This window comes from Sorex araneus, chromosome 6 (assembly GCF_027595985.1).
Source record: "Sorex araneus isolate mSorAra2 chromosome 6, mSorAra2.pri, whole genome shotgun sequence".
NCBI classification, from domain to species: Eukaryota; Metazoa; Chordata; class Mammalia; order Eulipotyphla; family Soricidae; genus Sorex; species Sorex araneus.
The window spans coordinates 72,095,514-72,118,212 of NC_073307.1; the positions used below are offsets into that span (position 1 = coordinate 72,095,514).

Here is a 22,699-nt window from a genome sequence, read left to right on the forward strand (position 1 = left end):
CTAAGCATAGAGCCAGAAGTAAGCCCTGAGTACCATCAGGTGTGGCCCCCAGAAAACAAAATAAAACAAACAAAATTTAGTACAATGGACCAAATGTTTTGTTTGTTTTAGGGGCTTTGGGACCAAAACCAATAGGTCTAAAACTGATGGGTTAGTGCCAGAGACTAAACACAAGGCCTCACCAGTCTCACACAAGTGAAGCTATTTCCTTACTGCTGAGCTATTCCCCTTGTACAGATGGTAACTTTCATTTCTGGGGTAGGAATATAGCTCAAAGGATTGTGTACATGTTTCACATGATGGAGGCTCCAGTTTCATGCCCAGTATCCTATCATCCCCAAAACATCTCTGGGAAAGGGCCCAAGTCAGGTGTATCCAGAATAGCACCTACCATAATGGGTATTAGCAGAAAAACAAACCAAAAGTGTTGCAACTTTTGATAATTGATACAACTGAAGATGTTTATGATTTTGTGTATCTTTGAATATGGTCTCTATCCAAGTTTCTTTCCTATTCTTATATGAATATGATTCTTTTGAAATATTTTATAAGCACTTTCTGTGGAACAGAGGGTCTTACAATAGGTAAGGTGCTCGCTTTGCATGTTGATGACCTGAGTTCAGTCTCTGGCACTGTATAGTGTCCCTGAGCACATAGTCAGGATTAACTCCTGAGGCTGTGTGGTCTTGCCAAAAAACCAAAATCAAACAACTCCCCCCCTCAAAAATGCCCCCAAACAACAACAATGATAAAAAGCACTTCTGCATTAAGTACATTAACGTTTTCATAATTTCCATTTTCTTTTACCTCATCTTTAAAAAAGAGAGGTTTCTAGTGGCAGAATTGAGAATTAACAGATGCGGGAAAAAACACAGTACATATAGTGGGTAACAGCCAGCTGAGCACAGGGCTTACTCAGGGGTCTACACTTAGGGATCACTTTTGATGGTGCTTTTAGAACCATATGAGATGCCAGAGACTAAAACTGAGTCAGTTGATTGCAAGATAAGTGCTGTAATATCACTCAGGTCCCTATCCCTACCTCACTTTCTTCAAAATTCAGTTATGCCACTTTGCTTTTATTGAAGATCTACATTTGTACATATTTTTGGCAATCAGAAAGAAATGCATAGAGGATTTCTACCTTTATGATAAAAGACAAAAACCAAATAGTGCCTAGCATGTATTTTCCAACAATCATCCTGGAGGCAGTGGTATTAAGAGAATCATGATTTGCCCTACCATGCCTCTTCAAGGTAATTACTTCCTGCAGGTTGTGTTTTTACCAAATTATTTTCTATTTTAGTAGTATAACTGTTAATGTTGGTTTTAAGTGTTGTTTTCCATACTTTGGAGATTATTTTGAGGGTCTACGAATATTTTTAAAATTCCAAGAAATGGATGATGAGAATTGTTTCTTTACTTGACATTTTGCTTAGGAAGATTTTACAGGAATATTCTACTTTTAGATAGTGAGGAATACCTATACAGTGATCCAGGAAGTTTAACTAATTTTTAAAAACTCATATCAGATAATAGGAAGGAAGCTAAATGTGAAGGAGAAGTGGGTGAGCTCTCTTAAGATTCTATAAAAAAACTTACAATTCATACAACTACTAAACCAAACCATAGAATATCTCCCATGCTCTGCTTACTAAAGGGTAAAGTGACTGACCTTTCTACTACCCTTCACAGGCATAAACACCATCCCACAGGCATTACTGTTGCAGGAAGAGAAGAATATACTAATTTTGCAATTAAGTCCAGGGGATCAGTCTTGACAGTCTGTTAAAAACGAAACAAACCCAACTTTATCATTTACAGCCATGATGCTGTGAAAAATAAGAGAGTAAAATAAGAGAGAACAATGACCCAGGAGAAATTTGATAAAAACCCTAATACCTAACATGTATATAAGACTTTTTTGATTTATACACACACACAGGCCAGAAAATAATGGACCATGCTCACATATGAGACTCTCAGATAAAATATGGGCCCATTTATGCTAGGTCCAAGCAGGTCAAGCACCTCATTCATGAGTCTAAGTACGTAGCACAGATTCACAAAGCAGTTAACAGATGTTAGGGATTTCTGCCAAATTGTTGCTAAGGGAACATGTCTGAAGATGCCCTGAATTTAAAAAAAAAATTGTTAAATCCTGCTTTGAAGTCCTGTGGGTTAGCCACTTGACCAGACTAGCACACAACCTTAGTAAAGGGGAGGGGTGTGGTGGGGAAGTGGTCTAAATGATGGACTAAAGATAGGTTTGAAAGCAGCAGGAAATACAAATACAGCCCCTAAATGAACAGGAAAGACAACTCAGTGAAGATATCAGAAAACACCTTTGTCTTTTTGGTCACAGTAACACCATTCATGAGACTTAATTATATCTTGAGTTAACAGAGCTGATGGCTACCTTTAAAAGTGGCAAGAGGGAAAAAGTCACACCACTTTAGGTAATTTTCACATTGCAGAGAAAAGGCCTTATGTAAAAATCAATATATCATATAAAGCATCTACAAGATGTCAGACAGTTCAGATGAGCCATTCCTATTAATATCAGCACCAAATAGCACTGACCTGAAATGGCTATACTGTTATATCAGTGTCCCAGAGCACAAATACAAGAACAGGAAAAACTGGTTTTAAATCCAGTAGCATCATATCATTTATCATATAGCCTGTATAAAAATATCCCATCTTAAAAAGAAATGGAGAAATGCCAAGTCCCCTGCACTTTTTACTTCCTCTGTGACTCTCATCAGTCTAATCAGGCATTGTTTCCCTCTAATGGATTACAACCACCCACCTCTTTCCTGGGTATCTTTCTCTACCCATCTGAGGTAGATTCTGCAAAAAAAGGCCCTTGTGAGTCTTGTCTCCCTGAATCAAACCTTTATGCACTTTCACCCCCCTGTGAATCTATCATGGCCCTGCATATCACTTCACGAATAAAAGACAGCAGAAAATAAGCAATATTCTGAGCTTTTAAGAAGACATAGAAATTTGTATTTGGTGATACTGGAATTTAGCCAACATGTAAAAATTCTAACCACCCTGCAGAACAAAAAGAACATGTGGAAATGTCCTGGAGGACAAGCTACCAAGCAGAGAAAAAGGCAACACAGAATTCAAAGCAACAGATATGTGAGTGAAGGTGCTGTTTTGTAAGTTCCAGCCCACCTGACTCTTTGGTGCTCCAACCCCAGATACCATCTCATTGCAACTGCATAAGAAACACTAAGGCACACAGACATAAAACTCATCTATATGAGCTTCAGCAGCCCACATAAATGTGTAAGATAATAATAAAAGGGTTTGGGATGGACTCCATAAAGAAATATTTTTCTCTATTACAACCATAATTGAGAATTTTATTAGCATAACATGATCACAGTTACTCCAGAAGAAAATCAGATGGTGGAAAGTAGGCCTAGTCAAGGGAGACCCATTGCAATCAGAAAATACTATCTTAGTCTCTTACGACTTCTTACCTTTTAGACTTCTCTTAGTACTCAGTACTTGTCTTTTAGTACTTCTTGCCTCTGGATCATCCAGCCAGAAGCTTGGATTCTAAAAACAGCAACTGAGGTCAAGAAAATTCTGCTGTATTTACATCCAGTCTGCTTAATCCAGTCATTCCACCTCCCATATTTCCAAAAAGCTCTGAAATTTATTTTCCAGTGGGCTGTCTTCCAATTAACTAATTTCTGCTCTTAGCTCAAAGTAAGAGTAGCTAATAAGAAATTCACAGGCCAGGGTCAGCTCTTCAGCCACTGGGTCTTTCCAGGTATTAAACACCATGTCTGACGCTTCAGCTTTTCCCTGGGAAGAGAGAACTGGGTTTTTCCTTCGAGCTATAATACTTTTCCCACTAGCTGCTTCTCAGTCTTCCTATACCCCAAAAGTCTGGTGGGAACTCCCCTAAAGTTAGGCCTCCATATCTATGAGGTGAACTCAGGCATAACTTGAAGGTGGCAATATATGTCTCTAAAACCTCCATTCATTGCCCATCCCAAGTCTCCACATTTCTTAAGTAATAGAAGAGTTCTCAGCTTCTCTCCTTGTTCATTGCTGACGTGACCCTTAAGAAAAAAATTTTTGACTGTTTTGTGTTAGAATCCATCTCATGGCAGCTGTGGATCTTACTTTTCAGGTCTCCTTCCTTTTCTGGAGGGAACATATTGCCAGAACTTTGATTGCCAGAATGTTTGTGACTAGTCCTTGACGACCAGAGCCACCATAAGCCTCTATGTGGGCCAAGGATTCCCTAACAGCCACCACAATTCCTTGGAGTCTCGATCAAAAAAATTTCTCCAGTAACTGGAACAAGAATCCAAAAATGATATTTCTCTCCAGGGTTGCTGGCCATCAAAGCAGATGGTTCAACTGCTTAGAACTAGTTCCTAACTCCCCTTTATGTGGTGTATTTCCTGTAAAAGCCCAAACCTATCTATTTCTTTCTACTTTTTCTTCATATGAATTACGAAGAAGTCCATGAATGTCATTTTTGTCTCTTCAGTTTTGCAGTCTCTTTCCAACCCTCCCACAGAAATTCAGTGGAGTCTATTTTCTCTGTATTTGTTTCCCCAACTACTCCCTTGAACCTCTGAACTCCATATCTCAAGCAAGATCAGTGTCAGAAACCTTGGACAGTTCGTGAAACTTTTCACCTTCAGTAAGTATCTGTGGACCCTTTTCCTGGCCTCTGGCTTCTACATTAATTCCTACGCGCTTGATAAATACCTACTAAGTATATCTCCAGTCTCTAATTTCATTTGCTGGTTCAGCATAAGAACTCTATATGCCTGTCTTTGATGACTTATACTATCCCTAAGAACTCTGGCTGCTTATCCTCCAGCCCTTCAGATCAAGTCTTCACCTTTAGATCAAGTCTGCTTAAGCATAAAGTTTCAAGATGGAAAGACCTATTAGCTTCCTATCAACTCCTCTATTGGAACTGTATTACTTGGCCCAGGAGCTTCCCTGAGTGAATACCTGAGTGAATACCTGTGGAAAAGCCAGCAGTCACCAAATGTAATCAAATTGCCTGGTTAGCAGTAGACATGCTCCACATGAGAAGCAGTACCAGCAGTTTAGTCTCCAATTAAGGGATGTCATCATCAGTTGGTCATACTCCCTCAGGGGTCATACTGACCCTTTCCAAAAGAATTCAGGCCTCCCCCCATAGCCTTTTAGCTTGAAAAAGCAAACCACCCTTACTCAGTCATCTGACCTGTTAACCAAATATACAAGCATTATCCTCTGGGCAATTTCCTTTTACCTTTCTCGCATTTTGTGGGTCTATAAAATAAAGATTGTTCCTCCCTCTTTGCAGAGTTTCCAAGAGAACTGGTAAAAATGTAGTATAATAGTATTTGTTCTACTAGAGCAGAGTAGAACAAATGGAACCCCCTTTCATGGATACTATTCACTGATAGACACTTCAGCCCCATCTTGCCATAAGGAGTTGTTTGAAAGATACTTAGGCACCAGAGGTTTCCTAAGTATGTTTATGGCATGAGAAACAGCTGAGCTACTCAAGACTGTCTGGGTTCATCATTCGGCTTGGCTTGTTCCCTGGATCAGTTCCACCCTCCCTTTCCTCAAGAAAGAAAAAGAGCCATTACAGTCCTACTAACAGCCAAAAGAGTCACCAGCATTACCATCACCCTGAATCTGAGTGTATCTAGGCTGACTGACTCTATCTAGGACACTCCCCACAGGTCAGACATTCAACTGCCAAATTTTCCACATAAGTATTTCTTGGAAATGAATGGATATCAAAAGAACTCTATAATTGATATCTCTCTGTAGGGCTTGACTTATCAACAACTCAGAGCTTTATAAAAAGGATTGACTTGCTTTCTCTCACACTGAATTCACCAATGGAGCTAGGAATGCTGAGGAACATGCCTATGTCTTTGTGTCTGCTATATGTACAGGTTTTCAAAATACTGAACAGAGAGGGTTCCAGAACATGGACTTGGAAGCCTTAGTGAGAGGTCCTTAGTGCATAACCTTGGCTTAAATGCTACTAATTTAAAGAAAGAATTTTGTTGGTCTCTGATTCTGAAAGAAACATAATGTACCTCACTGAAGTCAGGCTCTATTCTTAATAATAGAGTCTATTTCCAAAGGATACTTCTCCAGCAAACTTACTCTCAAATCATTTCACCCCTATCTTTTTTTGTGTGCTGCACAGACCATTGTCGTCAGAATTTGCTACTTTGTTGTTTGCGAAGTAGGTGCAGTGTTCAATTATAATGAAGTCCATCTCCATGACTCGGGCTGGGTTTTACCAGAGCATTTCTGCAGACTTACACAATCGGAGGTAACCACTAATTTGGTCTTTACAACAATACCAGGTCATGAAGCCTTTTACTAAAGGCAGTGTCTTAAAGGGCATTCCTCCCCTCCCGCCCCACCCAGAGGACTTTAGAAACTTCGGTTCCACTCGGCATATGACCATGAGCTCAGCGATTAGGACAAGGCCTCCCAACTGTCACTTGGACAAAAAACAGCCAGCCGACTTGGCTCGGCCCTGGGACCAGGCCAGAAGCCCAGAACAAAGTCACACCCAAGTTCTGAACTGTGATTTGGGCCAGCAGAGCGGGCACTCTCGTGGGCCTCCGCACCACTATGTGCAGGCAGGCTGGGCTGCGCAGTGAGCAGCGCCGGGAGCAGCCCGTCGTCCCTGAGCGGTCAGGCTGTGCCGCTGGCCCTGGGCCACAGCCGGGCATCTCTCCTGCAGCGTCCACCCAGGAGCCCTCCGCAGGCCCCGCGGCCAGTTCCCGAACCCACGCGTGCAACAAGTCGCCCCAGGCCGGCACGTCTGCCCTGACAGGCCGGCCCGGGGCGCGGGTCTCGCGCTGCCCGCGCCTGGGAGCCGGGGCCGAAGCGCTGCCCCCGCGCCGCCCCCCGCGCCGCCCCCCGCCACAGGTCGGCGCGCCCAGCCCCGCGGCCGCCCGCTCACCTCCAGCAGCTGCACGTAGCTCGCGGGAAACCAGCCGCGGCCGCCGTCGTCCTTCTCGCCCTCCCACCAGCCGCCGTCCGGGACCTGCAGCAGCGTGAGCAGCTCGCCCTCGGCGAAGCGCAGCCCCTGGCCGTGCCGCTCCCCGGAGAAGGGGTACAGGGTCCGGCAGCGCGCGCCGGACATGGCTCCGCGCCGCTCACCACACGGCCGGCATCCCGGCCGCGCCCCCTCGCGCCGCGGGAGACGCGCGCGGGGCGCGGGGCCGGGGGCGCGGGCCGAGGAGACGGGCGGCTCCGCCGCGGGCCGAGGAGATCGGCGACCCCGGCGCGGGCTGAGGAGACCGGCGACCCCGGCGCGGGCTGAGGAGACCGGCGACCCCGGCGCGGGCTGAGGAGACCCGCGACCCCGGCGCCGGCTGAGGAGACCCGCGACCCCGGCGCGGGCTGAGGAGTCCGGCGGCCCGGTTCGGCTGAGGAGATCGGCGGCCCGGCTCGGGGCTGAGAAGATCGACGGCCCGGGTTCGGGCTGAGGAGACAGGCGGCCCGCGGCTCGGCTGGGGGCGGGGCCCGGGGGAGGAGACCGCGGCGCCGCGGGCTCGGAGACAACTTCCCGGGAGCGCCGCGAGCGCGCGGCGAGCCGGGGGCTGGCTACGTGCAAGCGCCGCTGCCCAGGGCTCCGGGCGCCGCGCCCCGGCGACCAGGTTTCTCCGCTGGGGTTGGCCTGGCGCGGGCCGGCTGAGGAGGCGGTGGCCTGGGTGGGAGCTCGCGGCCGCACCACAGAAACACCGAAGCAGAAACCTCTCTCGGCCTCGCTGAGTGGTCTGTGGCCCTCACTATCGATGTTGAACCTGGGGGTGAACTTGCCTCAGGAGAAGCTAAACGGGGTGAGAGACAGGTTTGAGGGCTTAGGTCTGAGCCGTGGAGTCTGGCATCAGGCAGAGTGTTCCCAGAAAGACCTAGCAAGGAAGCAGTGGAGTCGGAGTTGAGGGAACTGGAAGCTGGCCGATGTGGATGAATGGAAGAAGAAAGGTTGAAGAGGTAATAGAGCACGCTCCTTGCGCTCAGCCAACCCAGGTTCCATCCCAGCACCCCATATAGTCTCTCGAGCTCTGCAAGGTGTGATTCCTGAGCTCAGAGCCAGGAGTAAGCCAGGAGTACAGCCTGGTGTGAGAAAGGGAGGGAAGGACAGGCGTCTCCAACTTCTTTGCCAGGGAAGGTAGGCTCACCCAAGGTACCTACTGTCCTGAAGTTGACCTTGGACAAGAGTTTAGAAGTAAAAGAAATCTGAGTTTGCTAACTTACTCAATAGGAAAACAAATTCATTTTCTTAAGTTGTAAAATATCTGAACCCTTTTATTTCTCTCTATGCTTCTAATAGTTTACTTTACATCCTGGTTAGCTTACTTTACATCCTGGTTATTAACCTTCTGTAACTCCTTATAGTTCATTAAATCCAAATTTCTCAGACTGTGAATTTCTGTTCCTCCACAAAACCTACCTAGATGCCTCCAGTCCAGTTGGTGCTGGAAAGAATACAGCTGGTAGGGCACTTACCTTGCTGATGCCTGACAAGTGGGTTCAATATCCAATATCCCCTATGGTCTCCCAAGCTCCACCATAAGTGATCCTGAGCACAGAATCAGGAGTAAGCTTTGAGCATAGCTATGTGTAGCCCCCCTCCAAAAAATTAAAAACCAAAAACACAGCCTGGCCAGACTACAAAATCCTTAAAGTCCTGCACATTTTACTAATGGTTTGAGTCAAATTCCAGCACAATCTTTCTTTAAAAAGTAGCCTTTTTAGAACAGCTCTATTTCAACTCAGAATCCCTTAAGGTTCTAATGAGCTAGGTAGTTGTGGTTTACTTTTAATTAATCCTACACAGCTTTCCATATACTTTAGCTCCAAATGATCCAATCAGAGCAGTACCAAAGTTGATAATGTATATCAATTTATTTCTTTTTATTTCTCTAATCCTATGGGTTATTTTGGTTATTGCTCCCAATTTGTAGGTAGAGAAAATAGACTCAACGAATATGACTTCTCCACCATTAGACAGTTAGTCAAGGACATGATCAGGTTCTGGTATCAGACCTGGCACATTGTCTGTTGAATGCTGCTTTCTCTAGTCCACCCTGTCAAAGTCAGGAAATATATGTTATCTTTGTGGTTCATTGCCAAATACAAATTAAGAAAGCACCCTCTGGTTCCTAATAACAATGGATACCTAATAACAGTGTAATAGAAGTAAAGATGAACTAATCAGCAGTGCTGTCCTTGATCTCAAGTGACCTCAGACAAGTCTTCCAACAACTTTGGGCCTGGTCCCCATCTGTGATTGGATGTTGAATCCTATAACTGGAACGTAGGACTTAAGATAGTTAAATTTAATTACTAGTTGAATGTGTAGATAGGCTCTGGATTTCCTATATCCAATGCTCAGATCTACTGCTTCGTAGCTGTGTGACTGCTCTTGGGAAATTTCTTGAATCTCTTGGATCTCTGTTTCCTTCATCATTAGAAAATGATAGTAATATTTAAATCATAGGATATTAAGTCAAGTAATCATAGAAACAGTTCCAGGTGGTCCATCTAACATCTTAAACTCACGTGTGTGGACTGCAGCAGGTTCTTCAACCTCCCTCAGCCTAAAGTCTGACACCCACACAAATGGAAAGCTGGACCCTCAGCTTTTTGCCCCCAGAACTACCCCTCATGGCATCACTTTAAAATCTCTAACCTCAAAAGCATGCAGACCCTAGTATGTTTATGTGAAAAAGTAACTTCATCTATGTCTTATATTAGAATTAAGTGACCCCAGGCTTTGCATTTCTTCACCTCTTTATAACTCACTGTAACATCCAAAGATAAAACAACTATAGGGTTCTAAGCAAACAATAACATATAAGAAACAACTCCAAACCACAAAGGTCACAATGTTAAAACATTGCAGAAACTCACCAGGCTTAATGAATTGAAGAGGCTACCCCAGATGAACCAAATATTAGTAATGAACTATATAACTTCTCAGATAAGGAATTTAGAGTGGAGCTTTTAAGAATGTATAAGGAGCTCAAAGAAGCAATGGAATGCACTGTCACTGTCATTAAAATACAAGAGGATTTAAGAGCAGAAATGAGGAAAATACAAACAAAAATATCAGCAAAAATGAAGAACTTGGTAGGTAACGTGAAAAACTCACTGGAAGGCCTCATCAGCAGAGTAACAACTGCTAAGAACAGAATCAGTGAGCTCCAAAATGTCCAAACAACAGCAGAAAATGATGTCAAGAGAAAACTGGGATGAAGCCAATAGGAATAACATAAAGATCATTGGAGTCCCAGAGGGACAGGAAGAAAACCCTGATGAAGAAGCAGCTATCAAAGCCATCATTGCTGAGATATTCCCAGAGCAGATGAGCTCATGCACCCAAATTCAGGAGGCCTGAAGAGTACCAACTAAAAGAAACCCAAATAAAAATACTCTAAGACACATACATCCTAATCAGAGTGAGGAAAACCATAGACAGAGATAGAGATAGAATAATGAAAGCGGCAAGATAAAAGAAGGAAATTGTTTAAAAGGACCATCAGTAAGATTTACAGCAGACTCATCTGATGAAACTCTCTGGGCCTGAAGACGCTGCAGGATATAGTGAAAAAACTCAATGAGACGAATGCCTCAACAAGAATACTTTACTATATACTACTAGACTAGGATATAGTGAAAAAACTCAATGAAATGAATGCCTCAACAAGAATACTTTACCAAACTAGACTCTCATTCATATTTGAAGGAATAATACACAGCTGCACAGACAAACAACTCAGGAATTTATGGACTCAAAACCATGATTACAGGAAAAATGAAATGGGATACTTTATGACAAGAAGCTTCTTTCAAACACACAAAACTTTTGCAGAAATATGGGACAAAACTGTGTAATGATCTCTCTCAAGTGTCAGTGAGCCAAAAATACCAACTAAAAGACACAGAGTGGCAGGACGGATCTGAAAATTGAACCCAATATCCTGCTGCCTGCAAGAAATACATCTCACAAGTCAGAGCAAACACAGACTCAAAGGCAAGGCTGGAAAACAATTTTACAACCAAAAAACTCCCTCAAAAAAGCTGGGGTGGCGATACCACATAGACTTCAGACTGAAGAATATGAGACAGTGAAGGTCATTTTTTTTAATTGAATCACTGTGAGATAGTTATAAGCTTTCATGTTTGGGTTACAATTACACAATGATCAAACACCCATTCCTCCACCAGTGCACATTCCCCATGACCAATATCCCCGGTATTCCTCCCCCCTTTCTCACCCTCTCCATGCCTCCATGGCAGACAATATTCCCCATTCTCTCTCTCTACATTTGGGCATTATGACTTGCAGCACAGACACTGAGAGGTCAGCATGTTTGGTCCATTATCTACTTTCAGCATACATCTCCCATCCCAATTGATTCCTCCAGCCATCATTTTCTTAGTGATCCCTTCTCTATTCTATCTGCCTTCTCTTGTTCGCTCATGAAGCAGTCTTCCAGCTATGGGGCAATCCTCCTGGGCTTATATCTACTGCCCTTGGATGTTAACCTCATGTGCTGTTATTCATGTGATTATATACTCCACAAATGAGTGCAGTCAGTGGCGGTCATTCAAGGGATCTATACAACAAGAAGAACTCACATTACTAAAAGTTTATGCACCTAATGAGGGACCATCAAAATACTTAAAACAATTGCTCATAGACCTGAAGAAAAACATTGATAACAACTAAATAGTTGTAAATTTCAACATCACTTTATCACCTTGTGGTAGATCGACCAGAATAAGCTCAGTAAGGACATACTTTATTTGAGGGAAGAAATGGAAAGAAATGGAAAGTGTATAAAAGAGTGTATAAAAGAAATGTACACACACACACACACACACACACACACTTGACATTTCATGCCCAGAAAGCTGAATAAGCATTCTTCTCCAGAGATCATGGGATAATTTCCAAGATAGACCACATGCTGGGCCACAAATCACACCTCCATAAAATTAAGGTGATAAAAATTATATCAACTAGCTTTTCAGACCATGATACACTTAAAATGCAAGTTAATCACACACAGAAATGGATAATCACATCAAACACCTGGAAATGGACACGCACACGAATCTCAAAACCAAGCAGTTTGCTGCAGAGATGCAGAGATGCACTTGAGTAAAATTTGATATTCCAAGCATAGCTCTTTCGATTCCTCTTTGAGATACCCGAATAGCGTTCTCATCCTGTTCTTGTAGGGCTCAGGTCTCTGAGGCATATATTTTTGCAGGAATAACGGTGGAGTCGAAAAGATGTGCCCGAAGCCGGAGGTTCTTCGTCCTCTTAACCACTTTCTTCGACATTCTTGAAAGCATTCCATGCTGCTCTCCTCCTCCTGTGCAGTTCTGGAAGCAAGTCATTCCTCATGTTGAGTTCTCGACCCAGGTACACATAGCTGCTGCATTTGGAGATGTTTGTTCCATTGAGAGCAAATGGAACATCAGGAACTAGTTTGTTTATCATGAACATAATTTGTAGGATAGAAAAAAAACAAACATAATATGAATCAATAACCCAAGGAGAGTAGAAACAAGGGTCAGAAGGATTGGTCCTTGGTTGGACGGGGCCATTATGATAATGATGTTTGAAGGGATCGATCTGGATTGGAGATACATGCTGAAAGTGGTAAAGGACCAAACATGATGGGTCCTCAGCATCTGTAATTGCAAATCATAATGCCCCACAGGAGAAAAAGAGACAGAGACAGAGAGTCAGAGAGAGAGAGAGAGAGAGAGAGATAGGCAGGAGGGATCGGGGTATATTTGTGGTAGGAAATGGATGGATGTTGGAACATTGTATGACTAAAACCCAGTCATGAAAGCTTTGTAACTGTATCTCATGGTGATTCAACTAAAAAAAATGAGTGCCCAAGAACAGATGACTGGTTAAAGAAAGTTTGGTACATCTACACAATGGAATACTATGCAGCTGTTAGAAAAGATGAAGTCATGAAATTTGCATATAAGTGAATTAACATGGAGTGTATCATGTTAAGTGAAATTAGTAGAAAGAGAGGGACAGACATAGAAAGATTGCACTCATTTGTGGAATATAAAGTAACAGAATGGGAGACTAACACCCTAAAACAGTAGAGATAAGTACTAGGAGGATTACTCCACAACTTAGAGCCTGCCTCGCATGCGGAGGAAAAAAGGCAGCTCGGATAATAAATGGTGCTGGGAGGACCCGCTCGGGATGGGAGATACAGACTGAAAATAGACTATAGACAAAATGTAATGGTCACTTATCACCTCTACTTCAAACCACAACACCCAAAAGGAGAGAGAGAGCAAAAGGGAATGCCCTGACACAGAGGCTGGGTGAGTGGAGCGAATGGGATAGGTGTAGTGGAGGGATGCTGGGACCATTGGTGGTGGAAAACGTGTACTGATGGAGGGATGGGTACTTGACAATTGTATGACTGAAACGCAAGCACGAACGTTTGTAAGTCTGTGACTGTACCTCATGGTGATTCACTAATAAAATTTTTTTTTAAATTAAAAAAAACAAAACAGTGCTAGGCACCTTAGCATACTAATTTTAGCAAATTAACTTTAACTACATAGAAGGGTCCTGGATTTTTTATCATCTAAGACTTCATTATTATTATTATCACTGTTATTGTTATTATTATTATTGTTTTCTCCTTTCCCCTCATCCTTATTTTTGGTTTTGTTATTGTTTCAATGATGTGGGCCATGGATATCTGGCTGCAGTGCTCTCACATTCAGTTGTGGTGGTTGCCAAGGTTCACACATCCTGTTGCAGTTCTCATACAGTTGGTCAAATTGTATGAGTAGGTGTACAAACCTCCTTTAGCTGTGTTGCTTGCACACACACTTGTTTTCCATAGTCACACTTGGTTTTGTTTTTTGTTTGTTTGTTTGTTTCTTTGGGGCATACCTTGAAGTGCTCACGGGCTCGCCTCTGGCTCTGCCCTCATGGATTACTCCTGATAGGGCTTGGGGAACCAAATGGGGTGCTGGAGGTTGAACTTGGGTCAGCTGTGGTGAGCAAGACAAGCACTTTCCCTGCTGTATTATCACACTGAACTCCAGGGTCACATTGTTTCCATTGTTCTGACAGATATTCCCCAGGGGTTACAGTTCCTAACTGTTCCAATCTTTTACTTTTAGTGCTCACCAGGGATCATATGCATTTAGCTGTGCTCTCACACACACTCCCCTAAAGTGTGGGGCAGCCAGATATTACTGTGGCACCACAGATAGACAGCACACTGTGGCACAGTGGGTAGGGCATTTGGCTTGCATGCAGCCTACCCGGGTTCAATTCCCAGCATCCCACATGGTCCCCTGAGCACTGCCAGGAGTAATTCCTGAGTACAGAGCCAAGAGTATCCCCGGTGCATTGTCCGGTGTGACCCAAAAAAGAAAAATAACCAGGAGAGCTGGTAGGTTCATACTTGGGGCATATGGATAGAACTCCCACCTAACCTCTCTATTAAACTATTTCCTGATGGCCCCTAAGACTTCCTTTTCAGAACAGTAGTAGAAGTGAAAAGTTTTATAGCTTTGGGACGCTGAAAAGATTGAAGGAATCTGGATTTTTGTTTTCTTGCAAGATCTTAACAGAAAATTATTTCCTCCTTCTGGTCTTTCATTGCTATCTTGAGATTTTACTTGAAACTTTAATTATTTAACTCCTTTGAGAACTGTCTTATTTTACTTATCAAAAGAGAGATAAAATACTTGCTTTAAAGTTACTTCTTTTTCATAATGCTGAAGTGCATGTTTTGCATGCAGGAGGCTCAGATTTAATCTCCAGCACTTGATGGTCTCCCAGGCACATTGGAAACAACCCTCAAGAAATGAGCAAGAGTTAAATCCAAACATTGCTGGGTGTGGTGCCAAAAGAGAAAGAATTGGAAAAATAGATTTATTTCTACATTCCATTAGACTGGGAAAATTGGGGGATTTTGCTGTGGTTGTGGTTTGAGTTTTGGTTTTTAAACCGCAACAGGTGGTACTCAGGGATTACTTCCTATTCATTACTAATTGGGATTCGTTAGTAGCAGTGTGGGAGCACCATTCAATGCCAGAGATCCCACTAGGGTCTCTTGCATGCAAAACATGCACTCTAAACCCTTTATCTATTTTTCCAGCTTGAAAATTTGATTTTTGTTTTTAAAGCTGCTGTCCCTCCCCTCCTCTCCTTAATTTCCCCAAGCACAGAAAGAAAAAATTTCCTACATCCCCTCCCTGTGCAAAAATCCAGGCAGTTTAAAAAGCCTGTGAATTTCAATTTTGTATGTCAGAATGGGGCTACAGAGCAGTGTGCGAGAATTGTCATGGCAACATGTTCCCTGGTGGGTCTTGGGCTGCACTCCCAGGCAGAAGAAACTCCCAGTGGATTTCTGACCCAGAGTGGGAATCAGAGGGGAAGATTGCCCTGAATACTGAAGGATCTATGACAGCAAGACTTATGTACTAAATTATCATATGGTCCATCTCTAGAGGTTGAATGCCAAGCAGGCAAAGTCAAGTCAGTCTAGCAGAAGAAAAGGTAAACTTGACAACCCATTAGTCAGAGTCCCCTGCATTGATAGATTATTGTTTCCCTGTGTACTTTGTGCATTTTTTTATTTATTTGTTTATTTATTTATTGGTGGTGGTGGTGGTGCTGGCGGTGAGAGGATTGGACCACATCCAGTATTTTTCAGGGTTTACTCCTGGTTTCATGCCAGGGATTCACTTATGTTAGGGCTTCAGGGTCATATGTGATGCTGGGAATTGAACCTGGGTCAGAATATGCAAGGCAATTGCACCTGTCCCTCCTCATTTCACTTATACTCCCTGATGATGGTGTCCATTCTGAGATACAGGTAACTTCTCTCTGTGAACATGAGTAAAGCAATATCCATCATTCACCATAATAGTGGTTTCCAAATATGGCTATTTATATTGATATCAACCTGGAGATTTTTCAAAAATAGCGATGTCTGGCTCTACTCTTAGGTATTCTTCTTCATCAGATGTGGAGTATATCTTGTCCATCAGGAAATATTTTATAACCAGTGATTCTACGCACAAGAAAGGGTAGAAAGCATAACACTACCCCATGGATCTCAGCCAGGTATGTACACAAGAACCAGTGACCTTTGTGTACATACCCCAGGCTTCCTTAACCAAAAGTTCTAAAGTTGAGCTCAGATATATAAATCAGCCACATTCCCAGAGATTCTAGTATAAAACCCATTGGAGTTTTATGCTAATGATCCAAGGCTATGTTGAATTACTACAAGGCTATATTCAGTATAAGGTCATAATTTATAGACTGATGGTCTAAAAGGAACTTAGAGTAATGGGATGGATTTATTCTTTCACTTACTTCACTCTATCTCTTAGAGAAAGTTTTAGATAGGGCATTTTTCATTGAAACCATGAAGTTAAAATTATTGTATACAACAAAAATGATATGGTATCTTTATTTTTAAATACCATTATGTTGAAATCTTGGGGATATAATTTCACACCACTCTGTGTATGTAGGTCTTACAGAATCCACCATCAAAGTCCTAGTGTCATCACTGTATGAAAATTACTCTCTTTGGGGTTAAGGCATTTTCATATTACATGATACAGGGGCAGTCCCTGAGCACCACTAGATGTGGTCCCCCAAGCAGTCCCCCACTCCAAAATGACTTCTTGTACTATTCCTCTATCCCAGTTTCCCTTTGATAACTACTGTATCTTTCAGAGACTTTGAAGCATTTTGTTATGTTTTTTCCCAGTTTGTTTGTTTTATTTATTCATATACCATATATGGAAATTTTCTTCCACTTTCTGACTTCTTTCACTTAACATAATCACCTGAAGTTCCATACATATTGTTGCTAAGGTCAACTTCATCTTTTTAAATAGGTGTTTATTGGGGGTATGGTGCTGCCAGTAGGTAAAGGACAAGTGCATCAGCTACCTGATGGTGCCTTTAGACTTCCAGAATTCCCAAAATTGCTGCTGTGCTTTGGGCCAGACCCCAACAACTTGGGGCAAGTTTACCAAGAAATTAAATGACCAAAAGTTAGTTATGTGGGAGCCATACCCATAAACCACCTCCGGCTCAGCTATATAAGCTCTTTTATTGGCCTTATTTCAGAGACCATAAATCTCAAAAGAGATCAAAAGGCGCAGTTAGGGCCGGGGGCATGGAGAAATGTGGGCGAGTAGATACACCCTACAGGGCATATGCCAATAGTTTATTTCTCTGGAAAAGATGGAAACAAGGGCCATGATCCAAAGATACACAAAAGAATCTCCGAACCAAGCAGCTCACTGCAGAGACGCCTCCGAACTTTAAGCCAGGCCAACTTCACTGAGGTGCCTCAGACAGGCGCAGGCATCATCTCTCTGCCTGTCCCCTAAAATCTCTGATGACTGCCAACTTCTAGAACCCAGTGAGAAGTGCAGGTACGCAGGTTCAGTGATGACAAACTCTAGGCCTCAAGGGATAGGGGATGGGCTGGTCCCTCTCATCCATCCCCATGGGATCTTGAAAGTCATGCTCATAACCTGCCTCCAGTTGCTACTTAAATTCCTTAACAGCCATGATCCAGAGACACATAGAAGAATCTCTCAACTGAGCAGCTTGCTGCAGAGATGCCTCCAGACTTTAAGCCAGGCCGACTTTATCGGGGTGCCTCAGACAGGGGCAGGTGTCATCCTTCTGCCTGTCCCCTAAAAATTCAGCTTCCAGAACCCAATGTGAAGTGCAGGCTGTCTTCACCAGGACACCTTGGGGGGGGGAGCAGGTTGAGTTTCCCTCCCTGCCCCAAGCAGAACCCCTGCAGCTGGAACTCCCCAGAACACAACCGCCACCATGCCCAAGACCACTCTCCACACGCTTGGACAAGCCACACTCAAGAGTGGACAAGCTTCACTCAAGATGGGATGAACCTCACCAAAAATGGACTGGAAGAAAAACCCAGGTAAGCGGGAACCCGTGACTGAGATCTCCAAACCTAGTTGGATCACGTCTGGGCCTCCTCCCCTCAGGTCCAGGTTTCCAGTAGCTTGGCAGTCACACCCACAAACTGCCTCAGGCACCATGTAATCTCATCAGCAGCCAAGACCCAGAGACTACAAACTAAAGCTCCTGGAAGAGAATGACACAGAATTTTCTGGACATTATATTCTATTCATAACAAGCAATATGAAACAAACCATCTAGCATTGCCATTTGGCAGGTTTGAGTGGTGGCAGGACTGGTTTCAAAATATCAAATGTAACCAAAGTAGAGAAAGAGTATAGGGAACCTGCTGCCACACAGACAGGGGGAAGGGTTGGAAGGGGGGATGTTGGGGGGGGGGAGATATTGGGGATTTTGGTGGTGGAAAATGTGCACTGGTTAAGGGATGAGTGTTTGATGATTGTATGACCGAAGCTCAAACATCAAAGCTTTGTAACTGTATCTCACGGCAAATCAATAAAAAGGGAGAAAAATGATTATAAAATAATAAAATAAAATTAACATTCAGAATAAAAAAGGTAATATGGAATTCATGCCCAATTCAGCTTAATCAATGGCTGTATAAATAGGAGTGCTCCTACACCAAAAAAAAATTTTTTAAAAATAGCTGTTTACCCAACCTCCTTGAGCACCATCCTGTCCACCCCCGCGCTACCCATCAACACCGTGCCCAGTTTGCTCTCTGTCCCAGGTCCGTGAGCCTGACCCAGGCCACCATTTTCCCTGCACCTGTGCCCCAGTCATCCCCTCAGACCCTGAGCCACCCAACCTCCCCAAGTGCCAACCTGTCCGCCCCTGCACCACCCTCCAGCATAGCGCCTGGTTTGCTACCTCTCCCAGGTTCGTGCCCCCTACCACCACCCAGCACCCCAACTACATCACAGTAGGGGGCGTGGCCTTCTTGTGGCCAGTGGCTGCTCATGCAATCACAGTTGTTTTCCCCTTTCACAGCACTCTGGACTCACATCTTCATGTCCATCACCTAATTTTGTCAAGAATATCCTGGCCATCTCAAACACATTAGGCCAATAGTCCAGTAGCCTCTTTCAATTGCATCATAATTCTGGTGGACACAAGAAGCTGTACAAGCCCAATATAAAATAACACATCTTCTGAAACTTCACTAAAGTCCTCACATAAGCTGCAGGGGCGCACCTAGAGGAAGGTGGAACTCTAGAAGGGGGGAAAGGTGATCACCATCGACTGAGCTCATCCAGAATCCTTTCTTGCAACTAGAGGGGAATACTAGTAATGAACAGTAAGGTCCCACCTCCATATTACTACAAAACATGAAGAAACAGTGAAAAATGTCCCCATCACTAGGAGAGGATGATGAAAAGGGTCCAGACGCCTTGACAGGTATTATCCACAAATATAATCTCTCTGATAAAGAATTTAGAGATGATAAAGAATTGAAGATGTTCAATGAACTCAAAGAAATGGTGTAACAGACATCCAGAAAAATAAAGGAGAACATGAAAGAAACAGTGAGACAGACAGCCAAGAAAATACAGGAAGAAATGAGAGCAGAAATAGAAAAAAAAGCTAAAATAAGAAGTGTCATTAATAAAAGTTTTGGTACATGAAATAAAAAACTCAGTAGGTGTTCTCAACAGTAGAATGGCTACAGACGAAGATAGAATCAGTGAGCTTGAAGATGAGCTGCAGGAAGCTTACTGGCAACAACAAACAATGGGAAAAGACCTCAAAATAGTTCGAAGGCGAATCAGAGAACTAGGGGATGATTCCAAGAGAACAACATCAGAATCATCAGAGTACCAGAAGGACAGGGAGACAACCCCAGTGAAAAAGCCACAGTTAAAAATATCATTGCTGAAAATTTCCCAGAGCTGGAGAATGCAGGTATCCAGATCCAAGGAGCCCAAAAAGTGCCAGCTAAAAGAGACCTAGTAAAAAGACTCTAAGACATATCATAGTCAGAATGATGGATGCCACAGATAGAGACACAATACTGCAAGCATCAAAGTCAAAGAAGGAAATCACATACAAAGGAGCACCCCTTAGATTTACTGAAGACCAATCAGAGTAAACCCTCCAAGACTAAAGATAATGGTGGGATATAGTGAAAAACCTCAATGAAATGAATGCCTCACCAAGAATACTTTATCCAGCTATACTCTCACTCAAACTCGAAGGAACAATACACTATTTTATGGATAAACAATAGCTCAGGAACTTCATATACTCAAAGCCAAACTTAAAAGAAGGTAACTGTAAGACAAGAAAAACCCCTATAAGCACAACAAACCCCTACTGAAAGATGGCACAAAACCCCATGACAATAATCTCTCTCAATGTCAATGGTCTAAATAAATTAATTAAGAGACAGAATGGCAAAATGGATTTGGAAACTAAACCCAATATTCTGCTGTCTACAAGAAACACATCTGAACAGTCAGAGCAAACACAGACTCAAAGTCAAAGGAGGGGAAACAATCCGGCAAGCAAAGAACTCCCTCAAAAGAGTCGGAGTGGCCATACTAGTATCTGACAACATAAAACATAGATTTCAGGTTGAAAAAATATTAGAAGGCACAGTGAAGGCCATTTTTTACTAATCAAGGGATATGTTCAACAGGAAGAAATCACACTCCTAAACATATACGCACCTAATGAGGGGCCAGCTAAATATTTAAAACAACTGCTAGCAGATTTTAGAGAGGACATTGCTAGCAATAAAATAGTAATTGGAGACTTCAATGCTGCCCTATCAACAAGATTAAAACTCAGCACAGAAACACTGGTTTCGAAGGAAGAGATAGAAGAGAGAGAGCTAATAGATCTATACAGAGCTTTGCATCCCAAAACCAAAGAATACATTTTTTTCCGGTGCACACAGAACATTTTCCAAAATAGACCACGTGCTGGGTCACAAAACATACCTCAATAGAATCAGGAAGATAGAAATCATATCAACTATATTTTCATACCACAATGCACTGAAGATAGACACTAATCACACACAGACACGGAGAACCAAATCAAATACCTGGAAATTAAACAACTCAATGTTGCACAATGCATGGGTCAGGAAGGAAATCAAGGAAGAAATCAAATGATACCTGGAAACAAATGAGAATGATGACACAAGTTACCAGAACCCAGGGGATGCAGCTAAAGCTATGTTAAGGGGAAAATTCATAGCTCTGTAAGCATTCCTCGGGAAGAAAGAAAGGTTATACATAGATAACTTGACTTCACAGCTCATGATATTAGAAATGGACCAACAAAAGGAGCCCAAACTAGGCAGAAAGAAAGAAAGAAATAACAAAACTTAGAGCAGAAATTAATGACATGGAAACCCAAAAACAATCCTAAAGATCAATGAAACCAAGAGCTGGTTCTTTGATAAAATAAACAAAGTTGATAAACCACTAGCAAGACTCGCATAAAAGAGAGAGTACCTTAATAAAGTGAATCAGAAATGAAAAGGGGGACATCACAATAGAAACCAAAGAAATTCAAAAGATATCAGAGACTACTTTGAAAGGCCACGAAACAAGAGAACCTAGAAGAAATGGATAAATTCCTGTATTCCTATAATCTCCCAAAATTGAACTAAGAAGATCTTGAGTACCTGAATAAACCTATTAATATCAAAGAAATTGAAACTCTAATCAAAATTCTTCCCAAAAACAAAAGCCCAGGTCCAGATGGATTCACTAGTGAATTCTTCCAAACATTTAAAGAGGGCCTATTGCCAGTTCTTCTCAAGCTTTTCCAGGAAATTGAAGAAACAGAAACTCTCCCAAACAGTTTCTATGAGGCACAGATCTCCCTAATATAAAAAGCAAACAAACACACCATTAAAAAAGTAAAACTACAGGCGATACCTTTGATGAATACAGATGTGAAGATCCTTAACAAAATATTCGCAAATAGAATCCAACAGATCATCAAAAAGATCATACACCGCGACCAAGTGGGATTCATCCTGGGATGAAAGGATGGTTTAACATTTGGAAATCAATCAACAAAGGAAAAGATAAAAACCATATAATCATATTAATAGATGCAGAGAAAGCATTTGACAAGATAAGCACCCGTTTATGATGAAAACTCTCACCAAAATGTATTTAGAAGGAACTTTCCTCAATATAGTCAAAGCTATCTACCAAAAACCTGTGGCAAGCATTATCCTCAATGGGGAAAAACTGAGAACCTTTCCTCTAAGATCAGGAACAAGACAAGGATGCCTATTCTGACCATTTCTCTTCAATAGAGTACTGGAAGTACTTGCAACAGCTATTAGGCAAGAAAAAGATATTAAGGGCATCCATATAATAAAGGAAGAAATCAGGCTCTCAATATTTGCAGATGGTATGATCCTCTATTTAGAGAATCCTAAAGCCTTTACCAAGAAAATTCTAGAAACAATAGACTTGTATAGTAAAGTCACAGGCTATAAAATCAATACCCAAAAGTCTATGGTTTTCCTATATGCAAATAATGAGAGAGAAGAAAGTGATATGACAAAAGCAATCCTGTTCACAGTCATGCCTCAGAAAATCAAGTACCTCAGAATCAGCTTAACTAAGAAGGTAAAGGACTTGTACAAAGAAAGCTACAAAACGTTACTTCAATAAATAATAGAGGACATTGTCACTGTTACTG

General features: G+C 42.5%; 2 protein-coding genes across 3 annotated transcripts in view; both read right to left on the reverse strand.

Moving 5' to 3' along the window:
* The window catches only part of GAS7 (growth arrest specific 7), a 313,323-nt gene extending 305,786 nt beyond the window's left edge, over positions 1-7,537 (reverse strand). The window contains exon 1 of one of the 2 annotated variants that reach the window (XM_055141423.1): positions 6,980-7,537. Coding sequence is in view for 1 of the 2 variants with exons in the window: in XM_055141424.1 (XP_054997399.1) it covers positions 6,980-7,162 (183 nt within the window). In the remaining variant the exon portion in view is untranslated. The remainder of the gene's footprint in view (positions 1-6,979) is intronic. The other variant, XM_055141424.1, reaches the window with a different exon arrangement.
* Positions 7,538-7,626: 89 nt separating this feature from the next.
* The window catches only part of LOC101553588 (myosin-13), a 174,901-nt gene continuing 159,828 nt past the window's right edge, over positions 7,627-22,699 (reverse strand). Inside the window, exons 40-41 of the mRNA XM_055143578.1 lie at positions 10,566-10,620; positions 7,627-7,934 (exon numbers count right to left, since the gene is read on the reverse strand). Of these exons, the coding sequence (XP_054999553.1) occupies positions 7,627-7,934; positions 10,566-10,620 (363 nt within the window). The remainder of the gene's footprint in view (positions 7,935-10,565; positions 10,621-22,699) is intronic.